Raw genomic sequence first — 22772 nt, forward strand, 5'->3', positions numbered from 1 at the left:
AAAAAAAAAAATAAAACAAATGTGATTTTTAACCATCCTTTTTCTAGCCAAAGAAAAAAAACAATGTCTCAAATTTTTACTACTTTTAACAGTTACACTGAATATTATCTAATCACTCTTCCTATTATGGGGCCTCCTAGCTTTCCTACACAATCTTTCTGCATCTTGATTTAAATAAGATACATAACTATTTCTTAAACCTCCGTTTAAAAAAAAATAAAGGAGACCACTCTGACAAGTATTTCAAAGCTCACCACAGCAACTCCTCAGAAAGAGATGAGCAAAAAGCGTTCAATTGTGCCATCAGCTTCCTAAAGAACATTCTTGAAGGCCTTGGAAAACCACATTCATTTCTAAAATGACTGTCTAAAAATTTAAATAAATGAAAAAAATTACTGTCATCTTTACAGTTACTTGCTATTTTTCTTTTTCTCTCCATTCCATCCTCTCACTTAAATTTATTCTGATTTATAACTTCTACACATTTAGAAATATTCTAGGATTCTACATATGTATCTTTTGTTACACAGGAAGAAAAATATGATTTGCTTTGCAACTTTGTGACCTTCTATGAGATATATTCCAGCTAAGGAAGAAAAGATGAAACGCAAAGTATTAATCTTCAATAAGTTTATATACTATGCAAAGTTGTGGATGTCAGTCTTTTATCAAACTCTAAACCCTGAGTTGGTTTCCACAGGTGGCCCTGTGCTTATGCCATGGGGTATAGGAGGAAAATGGCACCTGCCAGTTCCTTTATTTCTGGAAGGGTCTCTGTGAATGCTGCCTCTCTGGGACATGCTCCAAGACGAGCAAACACCTTCCCCAATGTGTGCCAAAGGCGCTCCTCAGATCACTGTTTCCACACTGTGTGTCCATGGGGTTGTTTGCCTTCCTCTCTTGAAGTCTCTCCCAGACAAGCCTGCTGACCTTTAAAATTCCAGGCTTTCAGCCTCACCGGTTGCCAAATGTTATGAAATTCATTCCTTCTCACTTTCAAAGGCAATTACTATCAGGATTTGTTTTCCCATTGTGCACCCATGTGTGTTAGTCTGTCTCTCACCATTCTCCATGACTACGGCTCCCTCCCCACCTCCAGGACCACTACAGTCACTTTCTCTCCCAAACTGCCTCTCCACACTTCCTACCTTCTTAAATGTGGCCTCTTCTCTACCTTTAGTTGTAGAATTTGTTCTGCCAGTCTACAGGTCAGTTTCTGATGTATTTAGGATGATTTGATAGTTATCTAGTTATATTTGTAGGATAAGATGAGCCTCGGATCATCTTACTCCGCCACCATCCTAAACACTGGTTTTTAAAAATAGGTGTAGATATTTACCCAAAGGATACAAAAATACTGATTTGAAGGGATACATGCACCCTGATGTTTATAGCAGCATAATCAACAATAGCCAAATTATGGAAAGAGCCCAAATGTCTACTGACTGATGAACAAATAAAGAAGATATGGTATACATGCACAATGCAATATTACTCAGCCATAAAAAAGAATGAAATCTTGCCATTTGCAATGATGTGAATGGAGCCACAGAGTATTATGCTAAGTGAAATAAGTAATTCAGAGAAAGACAAATACCATATGATTTCACTTATATGTGGAATTTAAGAAACAAAACAAATGAATCTGGAAGGGTGGGGTAGAGAGAGAGGCACACAAAAAAACAGACTCTTAACTACAGAGAACAAACTGATGGCTGCTGGAGGGGAGGCAGGTGGTGGAATGTTAAGCAGGTGATGGGTATTCAGGTGGTCACTTGTGATGAGCACTGGATGTTGTATGTAAGTGATGAATCACTAAATTCTGCACCTAAAACTAATATTGCACTGTATGTTACCTAACTGGATTTAAATAAAAACTTAGAAAAATAAAATTAAAAATTAGAAAATTAAAAAGAAGAAAGTAACTTACAAGGGAAAAACTATACGGCTAGCAGGAGATTTTTCAGCAGAAACTTTCCAAGCCAGGAGTGGCACAATATATTCAAAATGCTGAATGGGAAAATCCATGGCCAAAAATACTTTATCCAGCAAGGCTATCATTCAAAAATTGAAGGAGAGAGGGTTTCCTAGACAAACAAAAACTAAAGAGTTCACCCACTAAACCAGCCCTGAAAGAAATATTAAAGGGGGCTCTCTGAGTGGAAAGGAGAGACCAAAAGTGACAGTATAAAGGTAGTAAACACAAAAGCAATAAAAATGAATATTTCTGTAAAAAATCAGGCAAGGAACTCACAAAATAAAAGGATGTAAAATGTAACAACATATAACTATGTGAAGAGGAGAAGAGTAAAGAATGGGTTCAAACTTAAATGACTACCTACTTAACATAGACTGCTATATGCAGAAGATACACACACACACACACACACACACACCTAATGTGACCACTTATCAAAACCCACTAATAAATATGCAAAGAATAAAGAGAAAGAAATCTAAATATATCACTAAAGAAAATCAGCAAATAATGAAAGACAAGAAAAGATCAGAGAAAATCTTCAGAAACCATAAAACAAACAATAAAATGACAATAAATAATTTTCTGTATGTAAATGGACTAAATGCTCCAATCAAAAGACACAGGATGACATAATGGTTTAAAAAAACAAGACTCATCTATGTGATGCCTACAAGAGGTCATTTTAGACCTAAAGACAACTGCAGATTGAAAGTCAGGGGATAGAGAAACATCTATCATGCAAATGGATGTGAAAAGGAAGCCAGACACAAATAAGGAATCATGGAACATTACATCAAAAACTAAGGATATACTGTATGGTGACTAACATAATAAAACATTATTATAAAAAAAAGAGTCAAGGAGGGTCAGATAGTAATTTGAAGAAAAAAAAGAAAGAAAGAAAGAAAGAAAGAAAGAAAGAAAGAAAGAAAGAAAGAAAAGAAAGCCAGAGTAGCAATACTTATAACAGACAAAACAGACTTTAAAACAAAGACTGTAATAAGAGACAAAGAAAGACCAATATAATAATAAAGGGGGCAATCCAACAAGAAGATATAACAATTGTAAATATTTATATACCCAACGTAGAAGCACCCAAATACATAAAACAGTTAATAACAAACATAAAAGAACTAACCAATAATAATACAATAATAGTAGGGGACTTTCACACCTCGCTTACATGAATGGACAAATCACCTAAACAGAAAATCAGCAAGGAAACAATGGCTTTGAATGACATGCAGGAACAGCTCAATTTAACGGATGTATTCAGAACATTCCATTCTAAAACAGCAGAATACGCATTGTCTTCAAGTGCACATGGAACATTCTCTACAATAAATCATAGATTAGCCCACAAAACAAGCCTCAACAAATTCAAGAAATCGAAGTCATATCATGTATCTTTTCTGACCACATCTTTATGAAACTAGAAGTCAACCACAAGAAAAAATCCAGAAAGACCAGAAATGTATGGGAGGTTAAATAACATGCTATTAAACAATGAATGGGTCAGCAAGCAGGGGGAAAAAAGTACATGGAAACAAATGAAAATAAAAACACAACAGTCTAAAACCTTTGGGATGCAGCAAAAGTAGTTCTAAGAGGGAAGTTTATAGCAATAGAAGTCCACCTCAAGAAGCAAGAAAAATCTCAAATAAATAACCTAACCTTACACATAAAGGTGCTAGAAAAACAACAACAAATAAAATGTAAAACTAGCAGAAAGAAGGAAATAATAAAGATTAGAGCAGAAACAAATGCAATATAAACTAAAAAACAATAGAAGAGATCAACAAAATCAGGAGCTGGATCTTGAAAAAAACCAATAAAACTGAGAAAACTCTTACCAGACTTATCAAGAAAAAAAGAAGAAGGACTCAAATAAATAAAATCACAAATGAGAGAGGAGAAATAACAACCAACACCACAGAAATATGAACAATTATAAGAGCATATTATGAAAACCCATACATCAACAAATTGGACAATCTAAAAGAAATGGATAAATTCCTAGAAACATATAAACTACCAAACATGAATCAGAAAGAAATAGAAAACTTGAACAGATCAATAACCAGCAAGGAAACTGAATCAGTAATCAAAAAAACTCCCAAGAAATAGAAGTCCAGGACCAGATGGCTTCCCAGGCAAATTCTACCAAACATTTAAAGAACGGTTAATACCATTCTTCTTGAACTATTCCAAAAATTAAAAATTAATTCTAGAGAACAAACTGATGGTTACCAGAGGGGACGGGGGTGGGAGGGATTAAGGAGTGCACTTGTGCTGAGCACCATGTGTTGTATGGAAGTGTTGAATCACTATATTATACACCTGAAACTAATATAACACTATATTAACTAACAGGAATTAAAATAAAAACTTTTTAAAAAATGGATATCTACAACATACTTATTTCATATTTTCTATCTAGGGATTCTTTATATGCAAAGTCTTTTGCAAGCTGTTTGAGGTTTCTATTGACATACATACTCTCTCTTTCATGGTAACTCCCCTTTAGGTAAAGTGTTTTATTTCAATTTAAGGTGGTACTTTGGTTTCACATTTGAGGACTATTTTGAGATTTGACTTGAAAGAGCATTGCTTCATGAAAGATTTCCATTTTCTTCCGTTAAGCCCTGGGAGCTTCATATACCTAGGACTACCTTAAATGAAAATTCCATTCTATTCACTAAAAGTGTGATTTTTGCAGTTGGTATTTTGTCCAGTACTTTTGGAATATTTGCAGTCAGAAGGTTCCAAGATCTCCACTTCACGAAATTGCCAGGAACAGGAGTACCTACATTTCCTGAACTTTAGTGTGGTACTTATTGCATCTTACTTTTTATTTATGATACATCTGCCCTTTTTCCTCCCAAACAATGCAGGTTCCTTGATAGCAAAGCTGTTTTGTTTTATCTGTGAATCTCTCATAATAGCCAACAACGTACATAAATGGATTTCAATGAATATTTATTAAATAAAAAGATGTTAAAAATTCTGGAAGTATAAATGCATACGGCCCAAGAACTATGATGAATAATGCTTTGGCAGTTGCCTAATTTATTGTTTTCCTAATTTTGCAATTTGTACATGTGAGTACAACAGACTTAAGTATCACATTCTTTATGATAATGAAGGAGAAACATGTCTGATTTTTTAATAGATAAAAAGAGTAAATTCTCTTAGGAGTCCCTCAAGCTCCAGGTAGTTACAAAGGAAAAAGATTTTAGTGTTTGAAAAAGAAAAATGTGTGTAAAGAATATAGACAAAAGTCTTGAAAAAAAAATGCAAAACTGCACTGGTGAAGAGAATGGTATATTTTTAAAGTTTTCTAAATTATAAAGAAATTCATGTAACATAATTGATGATTTCACAAAAAGGTTAAAATGTGGAATGACAACTTACTTTTGTTCTTCCTATGGAAGCTAATGCTCATGAATTATCAGGGTTTTAGTGAAGATTTGGTCAGTAAAAGAAAACATTTATTGAATATAACCTCTCAATTTGGCAGAAAACTCACAAGAGGGGACTCCCTTCAACCTCAATTGTTGATGGCATTCTTCATTTCATAACAGACCTATCATGTCAGTAAAGTATAAGAATATTCCCCAAATAAATTAAATAAAAGAACACTAAGCTAATAACTTACCTTAGAAAGTCAAAGAGAAGAAGAAATTTGATATTTACAGATAACATTTTATCAACTATTATATTTAGTAGTGAGCAGAACCAACTAAAAAATATACTGTGACATTACTTGTTGCGAACTGGGCAAGAAGGTATAATACCACCCTGAAGTTCACATACCACACATACAGCCACAGTTTGCATGGAAAAAAATAATAATTCATGAAACCAAGTTCATTCAAAAATAACCATGAATAGGAAAAGTCACATCTGAATCATTGTAAGAGCTTTTAAATGTGTGTGTAATCACTTAAAAAGCACAACTAAAAAGGAAATCTATTTATTTCTTTTCCCTACTTAACTAAGCATTCAGTCTATAATCAGCTGGTTAGCATGAAGTATTATTAAGGCACTATTTTTACAGTACCCATTTTTATGGGTTTTGTATGTTACACAAACAGTGGTTTTTAAAAAAATGCATGAATTGGTTATTTTCTTTCATGCTTCCTATATTAAGTCAAACCAAAGCTCTGGATCTTGGCATAATGGTAATGCAAGTGGAAACAAAAACAGTTCAATCTTCAAAATGTTTTTCAATTTTACTCTATTCATTCTATCACATTAAAGTCTCATTTATCAAAAATAGATTTTTAAAGAGCCCTGTGTTTAAGATAATTTCAGAGTTTGTTTCAAATTACAAAAAAATAGGAAATAACAAGTCACTGACTAGAAAAAAACACATAAAAACAAATTATTTAATCGTAAATGTAAAATTAGTTTTAAAAAAATCCCTTATTGCTGCAGAAGGTCACAGATATCAAACAAATCACCACTCAAAAAATACATGGTTATTTTAAAATTCTGTAGAGATGCTTACTGCTACACCATTTTTCAACCTTTCATTGTAGATAATTTCACTATTAATAAAAGTTAAATGTCAATTAAAAGAAAATCACCCAAACAATACAAAGAAAAATGGTCAAGAGCTATAAGCAGATAACTCACAGATAAATACAAAAGGCCAAGTTATATGTGAAAAGTTGCTCAACTTCACTCATCAAGAAAAGACGAGTAAAAACTGAAAATCTTTTTTTTTTTTTTTAAAGATTTTATTTATTTATTTGACAGAGATAGAGACAGCCAGCGAGAGAGGGAACACAAGCAGGGGGAGTGGGAGAGGAAGAAGCAGGCTCATAGAGGAAGAGCCTGACGTGGGGCTCAATCCCAGATCGCCGGGATCACGCCCTGAGCCGAAGGCAGACGCTTAACCGCTGTGCCACCCAGGCGCCCCTGAAAATCTTTTTTTTAATCCATAACTTTGGGTATCTTTTATAAGTTGATAATAACCATTAGAAAAGAGTGTGAAGGAGACTTCTAGTTTCCGGTCCAGCATGTAAGGAGCTTGGAAGTTGTCACTCTATCCTAACAAGTAAAAAGCTGAACAAACTGAAAAAAATCAACAACTCTTCTTAGATCCATCAGAGAAGTGAGGTCACAAGGTGAACAACTGCCCCCAAAGTTGGAGATAGTCAGATACAAAGAATCACAACCTATCAGAGCACAAAACCACAAACAGAAGCCTCCACAGAACTCATGCCAGGATAGGAAACCAGAACTGTAACTGAAGAACTGCTGGAGGCTCAGTGTAGGTAGACAAGGCCCTAAGTTAAAAACTCTCGTGGGGAGAGGTGGGGGAAGTTGTTGAGGAATGGGATGACACTTTTGTGAGTTTTACCTCCTAGAGCTCTACCAGGTTTTCACAGTAGTGAAAATTGGAGAAAAATTCCTTCATGCTTCAGGGAGGAGGAGGAGAAAAGGAATCATTTTTACATATAAGAGAGCATTCTGTTCTTATTAACAATGCCTGTCCTCAAGAGAAACTATTTTACCAGAGCCTAGTCTGTGGGGTTTTATCCAAGCCTAAACTCAATGCAAAATACTCAACTCCAGGCAGCTCTGAACTGCTACATGGAAAAAGGTAGGAGTGAAAAACAAAGAGGTACTTCCAAAGTTCACAGACCAGAGGCACAGGCTCACTAAAGGACTGGGACATAATTATAGGAATACAGAATGTTTCCCTCCCCCACACCTCATCACCATATTATTAAAGGCTTATTTCCCACAGTTCCTTTTACCCAATACATATGTCCAGTTATCAAGAAAAAATTACAAGGCATACTGTAATGCCAAAAACACAGTTTGAAGAGCAAGAACAAGCATCCAACCAGATTCAGATATGACAAGAATGCTGGAATTATCAGACAAGGAATTCGAAAGAACCATGATTCAAATGCTAAGGGCTCTAATGAAAAAGTAGACAAGATGGAAGAACAATGGATACTGTAAGCACAGAGATGGAAAGTCTAAGAAAGAATACAAAAGAAATGCTAGAAATCAAAAATACTAAGGATATGCAAACACCTAAGACCAAAGAAGGAAAAAGAAAAAAGACTGAAAAGAAAAGCAGAACAGAATATTCAAGAACTGTGGAACAACTACAAAAGATGTAACCTAAACAAAGCAGGAATACCAAAAGAAGAGGAGAGAGAAGAAGAGAAGACATTTTTGTAAAAGTGACTGAGAATTTCTCCAAAATAACATCAGACACCAAATCACAGATCCAGGAAGCTCAGGGAATGGGAAAGATAAATGCCCCCCAAAAAACTATATCCAGGTAAATCATATTCAAATACAGAAAATCAAAGATAAAGATAAAAATCTTGAAAGAAGCCAGAGGGGAAAAAACACCTTCCCACAGAGGAGCAAAGGCAAGAATTACATCTGACTTCTCAGAAATCATGGAATAAAGAAGAGAGTGATGTGAAATATTTCAAGTGTCAAAATAAAAAACAACAAAAACAACAAAAAACTACACACACACACACAAAAACCCTCCATCAAACTTGGATGCATGGACTGCAAAATTATCTTTCAAAAGGAGTAATAAAGACTTTCTCAGACAAACAAACATTAAGGGAATTTGTTGCCAGTAGACCAGCTTTGCAAGAAATATTAAAAGAGAAAGACACTGATAAGCCAGAAACATGGTTCTACATAAAGGAATAACATTAGAGAAGTAATAAGGGAAGCTTAAATCAACTTTTTTCTTTTTTAAAAAAAGATATTATTTTATTTATTTGAGAGAGAAACAGAGAAAGAGTGCATGAGCAGGGGAAGGGGAAGAGGGAGAAGCAGACTCCCCACTGAGCAGGGAGCAGGATCAATCCCAGAGATCATGATCTGAGCCAAATGCAGATGCTTAACCGACTGAGCCACCCAGGTGCCCCTAAACTTTTATTTTTCTTATTCATAAGTGATCCAACAAACAATAATTTGTTCAAAATAATAAAAGCAACAATGTATCTATGTGTGTGTATTTATATATGATTATGTACACCTGAAATGAATGACAGCAATGATACAGGGATGAGAGGGAGGAATTAGGAATTTTTTATTTGAGGTACTTGCGTTACCCATGAAGCAGTACAGTATTATTTGAAAGTAGACCTAGATTAGTTGTAAATGTATATTGCAAACTGTAGGGCAACCACCAAAAAAAGTTTAAAAAAAATTGATATACTACAAAAGGAGAGAAAATGGCATCGTGATAAATGCTCAGAGTATAGAGAAACAAGCATTCCCACATGGGAAAATGATATAAACAAAAATTACAGACAACATGAATCTCTCTCAATAGGGTAATGGATAAATTATGGAACCACAGACTATTCAGCTATAAATATATACTGATATATCAAAAGCATCAAGATACAGGACGCTTGGGTGGCTCAGTCAGTTAAGTGTCTGCCTTTGGCTCAGGTCGTGATCCCAGCGTCCTGGGATCAAGCCCCTGCTTTGGGCTCCCTGCTCAGTGGGGAGCCTACTTCTCCCTCTTCCTCTGCCCCTCCCCCTGCTTGTGCTCTCTCTCTCTCTGTCTCATGAATAAATAAAATCTTTTTTAAAAAAAGCATCAAGATATGTTAAGTGAAAAGTATTCCGCAAAACAATATATTAGAAATCTCTTCTATATAATTGTTTAAAATGATTAGAGAGGGAGAGAGAGTAGGGGTGGGAGGTACCCGGACAGAGAGAATAGACTATGAAGACACATTCCAAATTATCGGTAGGGGTTCTTTCTGGCAAGAGCAACGGGACTTAGAGTAATGGAAAGGGGGTATCTGTCTTGATTATTATATAAAATTTTTCTATGTATACATTGCAATGAGAATCTCTAGATATCTTATCTATGCAAATGTTTTTTTAAAAGAAAAAACAAAGGAAGCAAGAAAGGAAGAATATAGTAGCGTCTTTCCATAAAACCAAGAAAGTGGTTGCTAGCTTGTCTCAGTCACTGCCAGAACGATTTCAACCAAATTATTTCAAATAGGAACTTGAGATCCACTATTAACAATTTTAATTTATAGTGTCAATTAAGGAGCAATTTGATTTACAACTATACTTTCACACAAATAGTTTAGATTGGCCTGAGAACAAGCCAAGGATCCAACAGAATTTTGGAGCTAGAAGGACTTTCTGGCCCCTCATTTTATACATGAGGAAACTGCGAACAAAGATACTTGTCCTAAAACAAACAACTAATTTCATCACTGTTAAAAGAGGAAAGAACTCAACCTTCTTGCTCCTTGTCCAGACCTCTGGTAAACTCAATTTATTTCTTCTAACTACTTTATAAATATCATCTGTGGTTCCTGAAAATTCCCAAGTGGTTCCGGGAAATTTTCATTTTCCAATCCCATTTCCAAATCACCTGACTAAAAAGAATTTCACATTTTCAGGTTGGAGACAGTAGAGAATTCATAGAACTCAGCATGGTGAAGGAATTTAGAAACTGTCTAACATTCCTTTTTTTTTTTTTTAAAGAAAACAAAACAACTTAAGTTTAACTTGCTATATCCAGTGAGTCAGACACAAAGTCCAGAGTGCAAAACCCCTAGGATAGTCTCCCCCTGTACTTCCCATTCATTTTACTTAAAAAAAAAAAAAAAAAAAAAGGACAGTATGATACTACAGAAAGAATACATACTAACTGGGTGACATTGGGCAAGTCATTAAATTTGAAAACTAAGTTTCTTTAACTATTAAATACACAGGGTCAACCAGGTGAGCTCTGAAGTTTCTTACGTCTTTCCATGATTCTGGAATTTTAAAGATAGGCTTCAAATGCATTAGGTCTTGGGATCCAGTGGCAAAATGAAATACCACAGTCCAACTCTCTGAGTAGCTTCAAAGAGCTATAGAGAAGGAGAGCACAGACAACAGAAGAGAATAGAATGGAGTTCAGGAACTCCTTAGCATGGACCCAAATCTGGAAAAATAGGACTGGCTGGTGAATTTGTGGTTTTAGATTCAGTGAAGTGCTTCAGAAAGTTGCTATGTGCCATAATTCCACACATGCCACAGGTTCCCAGGAAGTTAACTTCTCCTGAACATCTAGTTTTCACCTCTTACTATTCCTACCCAGTAATGTTCTGAGAATGCATCTAATATAGTTGGACAACTAATAACAAATTATATAAATTATATATGCTATTAAGGACAAAGAATTTGGTTTCCTTTAAAAACAGCATTCGACAGTTGGTAATTGCTAAAACAAAAGACCAATAATACTTAAGTCTGATTCTGGTATATTTGAGGATATAGTAACACGAATGTAAGTAACCTTTTTCTGAAAAATCATGAGAGGCAGACCTCAAAGGCTTGTTCCTAACTCATTCCTCAGCTCACATTTTGCTACAAGGCAATTCTTGCTAGCATGCATATAGTTAATACCATTATTTATGTCTTCATAACCTCAGTTTAAATAACTGTAAGAAATAACCTGTACAGTCTCTTCATATTGAATTCTTTTCCTATAGTTATTCACTCTGTTCTTCTTTCAGATATATTCAATTCTTTACTGCCCATAATCTGTTTCTTCTTTCTCTCTTTGTCCTAAAAATCTTTCCTGACAGGGCATGATACTTATTAAAGGCCTGAACAATAATGACACAGTTTTACCCCCATCCCCAGAACCTTCCACTGATCCCATCAGTTGTATGCTTATCTAGTTGATATGTTTTATCCTTTGAGCTTCTAAGTGGATTTTCATAAATTCTAAGTAGACATACTTTTTGGATGAAATATATTTTGAGTAGGTAAATCCTAAATTTTGGCAGAATAGTTTAGAGCTCCCCACCAGTACCCTAAAGGTAGGACTGGGGCTAGGGTGTGACTGAAAACGCAGGCATTGGTGGGAAAACCAGAAGAAAAGAATTGATCACTGGCATAGGTTTCTGTCCCTCCTTCCAAAATGGTGAGGGTGGAAGAAAAAGAGGAGACAAATAAAAAAGCGCCAGCTAGATGTGAAGGATCCAAGAATAGATGAGGCCTCAAGACACAAGAATGCCAGGTAGGGAAGTTCCCCAGTCCCATGCCACACTCAGGCCAATAAGATGCTCCAGGAGTAAAGCAGAAAAACTAGCCTGATATACTTGGGCAATGAGGACTTGACATTCTCACTGATTATTTCAGAAGTTTCAGACCATCTGATTCCACTACCACTAGCATCTACCATCAGTGGACGCTGTGTATCCTAAGGAAACCACAGGCTACAACAAGACCATGGACACCACAGTGAATTCAGCAGCAATAGAAGCCAGCAACCCAAAAGGAGGTGGAGGGCAAGTCCCATCTCAGCAGAAGCCAACAATAAGGAGGAGGGAGACCATGTACCAGATGGTCCCTCTCACAATGACAAAGAAGCTCCCTTGAATCCTGATGCCAGCCAGCAGAGAGGGAAAAGTGGTAAACAAATATAAAGTGCCATGTATAAAGGGACGAGGCTTACATGGAAGGAACTAGTAAAATGAAGGCAAGAAGTCAGGCATTAAACTGAGTTAAAGAAGATAAACAGTTACAAAAGGCACCCTTCCTGCAATTTCCAGCATGGGCTGGGAAGGAGAGACAGTATGGGTGTGTACATCTGGTGAAGTCTTCCCCAGCCACAGGCCCAGAACACATGCTTTGAACATGACTTTGAAGCCTAAGCCTGGGCCTGGCAATACGTCCCCTGCAGCTGCACAGGACTCCTTTGGCAAGGCCCCACACAGTCTGCATGTAGCCCCTGTGGCCCAGAGAGTCAAACACCAAGTGGGTCAGTCCCTCTAAGCCTTCAGTGGCCTGTGGGCTCTGAAGTCCTCTGTGTCTTCTGCCCTCAATGGTGCCAGGCTCCCACTACACACCCGGCCACTAGGTACTGATCATCTACTCCCTGTCTGCACTCAAGAGTATCCTACTGTCTGCACAGCAACTCCAGACCAGTCCCAGCCTGACCAAACCAGAGAACTTCTCTGCTACCTAGCCAAACCATACCTTCTTCATTAAGGTCTGTGTCCCTTCCAAGCATGTCCTTAACTTGGACACTCTCTCAGCTCTAGAGTACCACCTAGAGTTTCTTTATATCTTACAGTTACTCTTTCAACATAGTTAACAATTCTTTATACTAAACTTCCCCTGATTAACCTAATGTATAGTTTGGGGGCTTTTTAAAGATTTTATTTATTTATTTGTCAGAGAGAGAGCACACAACCAGGGGGAGCAGCAGGTAGAGGGAGAAGCACGCTCCCTGCTGAGAAAGGAGCCTGATGCAGGACTCTATCCCAGGACCCTGGGATCATGACTTGAGCCTAAGGCAGACGCTTAACCAACTGAGCCACCCAGGCACCCCAATGTATAGTTTCCATCTCCTGATTGGACCCAGTGGGCTACATCCACCTAGTCTCAAAATCTGACTCTCCCAGTATTTCCACTTTCTCATTTCCTCTCCATCCCTTGGACCATTCCCAGCCCCTCATGTCTCTTTCCTATAGAGACGGTCTTGGACAACCTTGGATCTATTTTATAAACCCTCCCCCAAAATACCATTTTATTTGTCAACTTAGAAACACATAAGTGTTCTCTCCTTCCTATCAGATCAAATATGAACTCCTATGTTGAGATTTTAAGGCCTTCTGTGACCTGGCCTCACCAGCCCCACTGCATATAAGGAATACTTCCTGCCAGGTAAGAGTCATATAGGTGTCTAGCCTTCATGATACCACATCCTACTGTCATGTCTGTGTTTATGCTCCTCTCTTCTCCCTCTTTTCCCACTTATCCCAGAGCCTTCTGGGGCCAGTTCTAAGAGTGCCCATCCATGAGTTCTTTTGGGAACAATTTCTTCCTACACTTTTGTCTGCGTGTCCTCATCATATAATTAGCATCTTATTATACCCTGTCTTAATTCTCCAACTAGAGATAACACCTCCCAGATTAACCCTATAATATACTTCTCTAATTTATTCATAGCTATTACCCCAATTTATTTTTAACTATACTTTATATGTCTTATACAACTTCACTACTCTTTCACATAGTGTTAAGCTCAATGTTACATGATGGGAAAATCAGACTAAGTCAAATAGTTTTAACCCTATGTAACAGTTATGGATAGGATCACTGCAAGACTATATAAAATCTTTCTACAGATTAGAAAAAGGAACCCCTTCCCCCAAACTGATTCCGCAGCCTCACATCTGGTTACACAGCTTGGCAAATGGAGCCCAGGCAGGATTTCAACTCAACCCTATACAACTGTACATGGCAGCACTGGATTTATTAACATGTCACTGACTAAAAGAGTCGAAGTGTATTATAAAAAAAAAAAAACTTTTAAAGGATATTGTCTCTTGAATTTTGTTTTAGTAGAATTTTATGCTACTGTATATCACTCTAATCCTAGATAATGTCTCACAGCTTGGGTATTAAATTAGTTTTATGGCAAATTTCATGCATTCGTAGGTATCTCATGTGATTCTCTTCATGACCAATATTAACTGGAGGTCTAAGTCCACGCTAGGCCCTGGAGCTGGGCCCTGCAGCTAGGCCCTGCGGCACAAATATGGTATCTGACTGGTTTACAGCTCATTGAATCAATCTATATTTAGAAGAACATAATTTTGTCATGTTATACTTACTGATAAACTTGTTTTGCATAGTCTCCAACAGTGCTTGGTGAGCATCTTCAGCTTGTAAAGCATGTGAACATTCTCTAGCCAGTATGGTGCGCACAAGATGCTCCCCACATCCTAGAAATAAAAGGAAACCAAGAGGGGTTGAGGAAAAGTAGTGCTAAACATCCGTCTTGTCTTATTAGCATTAAAACACCCTTATATGCCACTTAAGAAGTAGCTGTTTGGGAGAATAATTCAGTGATGGATGAAATGACTTCTATGAGCAATCTAGAATTTTAATGAGACTCAGTGGAAAATAAACAAATAACTGTATCAAAAGGAATGTCAAAAGGAAACAGAGAAAAATAAAAGAAAACCCCTTTTTCATAGGAATGATTTACATAATATAGGAATTCAGATTCTCTGCCTAGGAATCTCCTATGGTTCTGCTCTTTTCCATTGTTGGGTAACTACAGAAATTCTATTTTATAATTTATTTGTTTATTACAATTGCCCTAGTCTCCCACTTTGCCTCTGGCACCCCACACACCTGGGAGCATGGGAAAAAATCTAAACAGCCGGGGCGGTTTAGATCCCCATTTACCTACTTTTCACTAAAATGTCCACCACACATCAACAGCTGCAAAGTGGACTTAACAAAATAGCAACTTTCTCACCTTATAATAGTAACTTACATAGACTTCAGGGATGAAACTCTGTAATTCTAAAAAAAAGAATGCATTTTTAAATCCCTGTAATGAACTGGGACCATTCAGACACACTAAAAAAGGGTAAGCATGATGGCGATGGGAAGCACTGCCTAGAATTCCATTACACTTTTTATCTGTTAAAAGTAGAAACTGCCTGCAAAGACAAAAGAAATTTAACTTATAGGTTGATAAGTTCAAATAAAAGATTTCTGAAGAAGCTGATTTTTTTCTTAGATAAACAAAATTAAAAAGCTACTTTCATAAATATTGGAGGGGTAAACCTTCTCAAAAAAGTACAAAGTGGGGGCGCCTGGGTGGCTCAGTCATTGAACATCTGCCTTTGGCTCAGGGTGTGATCCCGGCGTCTGGGATCAAGCCCCACATCAGGCTCCTCTGCTGGGAGCCTGCTTTTTCCTCTCCCGCTCCCCCTGCTTGTGTTCCCTCTCTCACTGGCTATCTCTCTCTCTGCCAAATAGATAAATAAAATCTTAAAAAAAAAAAAAAAGTACCAAGTGACAGGGCACCTGGGTGGGTGAGTCAGTTAAGCATCCCAGGTCATGATGGTTTGGCTCAAGTCATGATCTCATGGGTCATGAGATCGAGCCCCGCATCAGGCTCCATGCTCAGCGAGAAGTCTGCTTGAAGGTTCTCTACCTCTGCCCCTCCCCACCATGCACACGCTCTCTCTCAAATAAATCTTTAAAAAAAATACTAAGTGCCCCTTGAAATGCTTATTATATATAAAATCAGTTGCATTAGCTACAATGTAAATATCCTCTTACCCAAATGAGAACAGTAAATACATAAGACCTGCTTCCCATTTCTTAAAAAATTAAAATAAAATCTTGAGGGAAGCAGCTCAGCATGGGCGCTGGCTGCCTAACTTGCTTACGCCACGTCCCACACACCTGGTGCTACTGCCCCTCTCGGTCAAGCTTGCTTCAGTCCCAGTGGGACAGGCCCTTCCCCCAGAAGACCAGCAGAAACTCCTGCCCACCCCACAGATCCCAAACAGAGAGTTCTACAGGGCCTCTGTTCTGCTGGAGTTGGTATCAGGGTCATTTCACAAGCAGACCAGAGCACACCTAGTTAAAACTCACCATAGTCAGGCCAGGAACCAAACACTGCCCACAACAAAGAAGAGTCTCTGCAGATGACTGGCCCGAAGGACAGAGCCACCAAAACACAACAGCACAGTGCACACAACTCACATGGGAGACATTCCCTGAAATGTCAGACCCTGGGCCCTACATGGCCTCTTCTTCATAAGGCCATTACTTTCAGGAGCAGGAGACATAATGGGCTTTTCTAACACACAAAAGAAGGCAGGAACTTAGACAAAATACGAAGATGGAGGAATTTATCCCAAATGAAAGAAGAAAATAAAGCCACAGCCAGAGAGCTAAGCAAAACAGAAGTAAGGAACATGCCTGATAGAGAAATTAAAGCAACAATCATAAAGATATGTGCTGGGCTTTAGAAAAGAATAGAAAACATTCTATCCCATACAACAGATATAAAGGAGTTAAAAAAGAATTAATCAGAGATGAAGAATACAATAAACAAGATTGTAAATAAGCTTGAGGCAGTGAATAGCAGGGTGGAAAAGGCAGAGGAATGAATGAGTGATCCAGAAGACAAAATAATGGAAAATAATGAAGCTGAACAAAGAGAGAAAGAATTATGCACCATGAGAATAGACTTAGGGAACTCAATGACCCCATCAAATGTAATAACATTCATATTATACGAGTCCCAGAAAAAGAAGAAAGAGAAAGGGAGCAGAAAATTTATTTCAAGAAATAACAGCAGAAAACTTTACTAATCTGGGAAAGGAAACAGACATCCAGATCAGGAGGCACAGAGAACTCCTATCAAATCAACAAAAGCAGGCCAACACCAAGACATATTGTAATTAAATTTGCAAAATACAGTGATAAGGGAAAAATCTTGAAAGCAACAAGACAAAATAAGTCCTTAACTCACAAGGGACAACCCGTAAGGGTAGCTGCAGATTTCTCAACAGAAACTTGGCAAGCCAGAAGAAAGTGGCATGATATACTCAAAGTGCTGAATGGGAAAAATCTGCAGCCAAGAACACTCTATCCAGCAAGACTATCATTCAAAATAAAAGGAGAGACAGAGTCTCCCAGACAAACAAAACCAAAGGAGTTCATGACCAGTAAACCAGCCCTGCAAGAAATATTAAAGGAGACTTTTTGGTGCCAAGAAGAGACCAAAAGTGACAAAGACAAGAAGGATCAGAGCAAATCTCCAGAAACAATGAAAAAACAAGTAATAAAATGGCAATAACTACATACGTATCAATAATTACTCTGAATGAAAATGAACTAAATGTTAAATGCTAACAAATCAAGAAGCATAGGGTGTAGGAATGGATAAAAAAACGACCCATCCATATGCTGGCTATAAGAGACTCATTTTAGACCTAAAGACATCTGCAGACTGAAAGTGAGAGGGTGGAGAAATACTTATTATGCAAATGGATGTTAAAAGAAAGCCAGAGTAGCAATACTTATATTGGACAAACTAGACTTTTTTGTTCTTGTATTATTTTTTGTTTTTATATTTTGTTTTTTTAAAGATTTTATTTATTTGAGAAAGAGAGAGAGAAAGCACAAGCAGGGGGAGCAGCAGGCAGAGGGAGAGGGAGAAGCAGGTTCCCTGCTGAGCAGGGAGCCCAATGCAGGGCTTGATCCCAGGATCCTGGGATCACGACCTGAGCCAAAAGCAGACTCTTAACCTATTGAGCCACCCAGGTGCCTCATATTGGTTGTTGTGTTGTTTTTTTTTTTTTTTAAGATTATATTTATTTTAGAGAGAGATCACGTGCAAGCAGGGGAATGGGCAGAGGGAGAGGAAGAGAGAGAATCTCAAGCAGACTCCCTGCTGAGTGCAGAGCCCAGCACAAGGCTAGATCTCAGGACCCTGAGATCATGACACGAGCCAAAATCAAGAGTCAGATGCCCAACTGACTAAACCATCCAGGTGCCCCTGTTCTTGTATTGTTTTTATCCTGCTTGGTATCAGGGTAATATTGGCCTCATGGAATGATTATGAATGTGTTCTCTCTATTCCATTATTTGTAAGATTTTGATAAAGATTATGCTGGAAGATTTTTTATTCCTAATTCAACTTTCATCCTTGTTATTGGTCTAAGAAGATTTCCTACTTCTTGGATTTAAGATTCATAACTGAATCTTAGCAACCTGTGCATTTTTAGGAATTATTTGGGGTTTTTTCTAAGTTAATTGATTTCTTAGTATAAAACTGTCTATAGTGATCTGTTATCACACTATGTATTTCTGTGGTTATCTGCTGTATTGTTTTCTATCTCTCATTTTGGTTTTTGAGTCTTCTCTTTTTTCTTAGTTAATGTAGTTAAAGCATTGACAATTTTGTTTTGTTTTGTTTTTGGAAAAACTGGTCATTACTTTCCATGTTATGTTATTGTTTATTCTGGTCTCTACTTAAAATTTCTGGTTTTTCTTTATTTCCTTCCTCTACTAAATTTCAGCTAAGTTTCTTTTTTCTAGTTCCTTGTGGTGTAATGTTGTTTATTTGAACTTTTTTCTTAATACAAGCATTTATAGCATAAACTTCACTCTTACTTCTGCTTTTGCTGCATCCCATAGGTTTTGGAATACTGTGTTTTTCTTTTGTTTTGAGACATATTTTGATTTGCCATTTGATTCCTATTTGGCCCGTTGTTTGTGCAATAGTGTGTTACTTAACATTTACATATTAAATATTTAATATTTACACTGTAGATTTTTCATCTTTGTTTTATTGTTGATCTTCAGTTTTGTACCATTGTGGTTGGAAAATATAGCTGGTATGATTTCAATCTTCTTAAACTTGTAATATTTGTTATGTCTCTTTTTATGTGATTTAACTAGGGGATTCTTATGTGTATTCTATTTTTCTTGGATGGAATGTTTTATATGTATCTCTTAGAATCACATATTCTGAAGTACGTTTCAAGTAAAAAATATTCTTGTTGAGGAAAAAAAAATTAAAAGCTCACCTTAAAAAGAAATCCTGCCAAAGGTATTCCATTAGTTTATTAGAAATCAAGTTCTACATTAATTCACATAATGGGTAAAAGGTATCAAAGGTCTGAGCACCTACTGAGACTAAAGAAGAAGTATGATTCAACTCATAGTCAAAAAATTCACAGCAAAAGAAGGAGCATCTCTACCATTCACTCAGGTTTCCCCACAGGTACAGGGAAAAAAGTAACATTTTCTCATGTTATTAATCTACACACACACACACACACACACACACACACACACACTACACTGGTAAAGGTTCTTAGCAATCAAAAAGAAATGTGGGCTAAGATTATCAAATGAAAGAACCACTCTTAAATAATATCTACAAATTTTTAAATTTATGAAACATAAAGCAACACAAACTGATAGAATACACAATTAGCTGGTATGTATTGTGACAGGCATTAGGCACCAACAATAAATCACCCTAAAAAATATTATCTATAATTGTAAACCATCGTTATGCCTTTCATATCAGGAATTTTCCCTTCATATGTACACCTCTCCTTCCCATTCTCTCCCTCCCTTCGTTTCCTCCCTCAGTATATACATGCACAGATGCATACACACATAGGTGCATATTATGAATACACATACAATATATACTGATTGTCAAAAGTACAAACCATTCAAAAAGTGTGAAAGTAACTGAAAGAGACTCTTAATCTTAGTAAACAAACTGAGGTTTGCTGGAGGGGAGGGTGTGGGGGGATGGGGTAAAGGGGTGATGGACACTGGGGAGGGTATGTGTTGTAATGAGCACTGTGTATTATAGAAGACTGATGAACCACAGACCTGTATCCCTGAAACAAATAATACATTATATATTAATTAATTGAATTTAAATTAAAAATAATTTTTAAAAGTGTGAAAGTTTTTTTTTTAAATCACTTGATATTTTGGGCACCTGGGTGGCTCAATGGGTTAAGTGTCTGCCTTCAGCTCAGGTCATGATCCCAGGGTCCTGGGATCAAGCCCCACATTGAGCTCCCTGCTCAACAGGGAGTCTGCTTCTCTCTCTGGCCCTCCCCTGCTCATGCTCGTGCTCTCTCTCTCTCTCTAATAAATAAATCTTTTAAAAAAAATCACTTGATATCTTGCCAGAAGTAACTTCCTTTTATTTTTGGTAAAGTGTAAATGTAAGTATCCTTCCAGATCTGAATACCATTTCATAAGCATCTACACTTAGAGGAAGATCTAGAAATGCAATTTAATATATAACTTTCTGAGCAGGATTGTGGTGTCTCCTATTTTGTTAAATTTTGCAATATTATTTTTATAATCAGGAAAAAAAACAGCAATAAAGCTAACAGAAAAGAAACCATTTTTATGTAAAGACACTGTGCTAAGCTCATGAAACTCCATAAATTTTAATTCCCTTTGTGTACATATTTGATGTTGAAGAGTGAAATGTTATACTTTAGAACAATAATAATTGTTAGGAAATTGGCATATTATAAGCTAAATGAGTGTTCAGAAGGTTATGTACACATGCCTCGAGTCAAAGAGCTAAACCACATGAAGTTAACATTACATCAAAAATACACAATATGTGTCAGAGAGACTTTTCCTCCGTTGTTATACAAGAATATATAGGGTTTTCCAATGATTGATTTTTCACCAAGAAACTTTTAAAATTATGACTTCTATTCAGACATATATCACCTCTAACATAAGAGCGTTGACATCAAAAGCTTGTTCTCCTGCAGGTTCCAATCAAAGAAAGTTTGACTTATGTGGTTTTACCCACAAAATTCCAAGGTTTCTTAGAATATGCTGCCAGATAGCTGAAGTGTGATTCAAAGGCACAGTTCCATTCATTATACACGGATATGAAGAAATAAGCCTTTCATTGTGTCCTCCTTTTGTCCTTATTCAGGCAAGCGTGTATTTATACTCTCAGATCTTAGCAGAAAACATGAATTACATATAGAATGAAGACCTAACAACAAACCTAGAAGAAAAGTGATATGAGCATACCTCAGAGATATTGCAGGTTCAGTTCCAGACCACTGCAATACAATGAGTCAAATAAATGTTTGGGTTTCCCAGTGCATATGAAAGTTATGTTTACACTATATTCTAGTTTATCGAGTGTTCAATAATATTATGTCTAAAAAAACAATGTACATACCTTAATTAAAAAATACTTGATTGCTAAAAAATGCGAACCATCGTCTGAGCTTTCAGCAAGTCATAATAACTGACCAGAGATCACCATAACAAATATAATAATAATGGAAAAGTTTGAAGTATTGTGAGAATTACCAACATGTGACACAGACACAAAGTGAGCAAATGCTGTTGGAAAAATGGTGCCAACAGACTTGCTCAACACAGGGTTGCTACAATTCTTCAATTTGTTTGGAAAAAAAGAGGAATATCTGTGAACCACAATAAAGTGAAGCACAGTAAATGAGGTATGTTGTACATAGCAAATTCTAAAAGAACTTACTTATTTTAGCATCAGTAAGAATGATAACTGCATGGATTGAAACACATAGTGAATTCATAACTTACATTCTAAAAAGCATCTGTCACCTCTGAAAGACGGCATGGAACCAATTCACTATTCTGAAAACTGGTGAGTTAAACAATCTAGCATTTCTCTGTCCTTCCTAAAGGAACTGTACAGCAGGGTAACCACATAGTTCATGAAGGAAAATTTTCTCCACAAAAGTATCCCAACTAATAAATGAAGAAGAATTAAGCAGAATTAGAATATAATCATTTGTAACCTATAATGTGATAACTGACATAGGCAACAATCATCAATAGCTCCGAATACCACAAAAAGACACAACCAGACATTAAATGTCCCTTGATAAAATTACACTTGTAGTCTTGCCCCACACCAAAAAATTTGCACCTGAATCTGAACAAGCCTCTAAATTCAATTATCAATTTCCATAAATAGAGCATTTGCAAAAAACCTATAGTTAACATCATACTTAATGGTGAAAAACTGAACTGTTTCTCCCTAAGATCAGAAGCAAGGTAATGATGCCTGCTTTTATCACTCCTATTCAACAATATTCTGGAAGTTCAAGCCATTGCAATAGGGCAAGAAAATGAAATAAAAGTCATAATGATCAGAAAGAAAGAAACAAAACTGCTTTGCAGATGACATAACTGTTTATGTAAAATCCATGAGAATCTACAAAACAACTACCAGAGGTATCACTCCAGGTTCTTTCTATCTTGTTAGTACTCTAGGGCCAAGGTGCTACCTGGTACGTACCAGTCCCCAAAATGTGGACTTGATTTTCAATTCTTCTCCCAACTACTCACTCATCAGATTGTTACTGAGCACCTATTTGGTGCTAGGCCCAGAGTGCACAGCAGTTGGCAGGAGTGCTGTTGCAGAATGTCAGAT

The 22772-nt window shown here is 36.7% G+C and overlaps 1 protein-coding gene across 3 annotated transcripts in view; it reads right to left on the bottom strand.

The window, feature by feature from the left end:
* Positions 1-22772, bottom strand: part of TASP1 (taspase 1) — a 253304-nt gene that overhangs the window by 92544 nt on the left and 137988 nt on the right. For all 3 annotated transcript variants that reach the window (XR_006781747.2, XM_045809190.2, XM_045809201.2), the window contains one exon: positions 14632-14742. Coding sequence is in view for 2 of the 3 variants with exons in the window: in XM_045809190.2 (XP_045665146.1) it covers positions 14632-14742 (111 nt within the window). In the remaining variant the exon portion in view is untranslated. The remainder of the gene's footprint in view (positions 1-14631; positions 14743-22772) is intronic.

Source organism: Ursus americanus, chromosome 22 (genome assembly GCF_024610735.1).
Source record: "Ursus americanus isolate L20-20 chromosome 22, mUrsAme1.1.p, whole genome shotgun sequence".
Taxonomy (NCBI): domain Eukaryota; kingdom Metazoa; phylum Chordata; class Mammalia; order Carnivora; family Ursidae; genus Ursus; species Ursus americanus.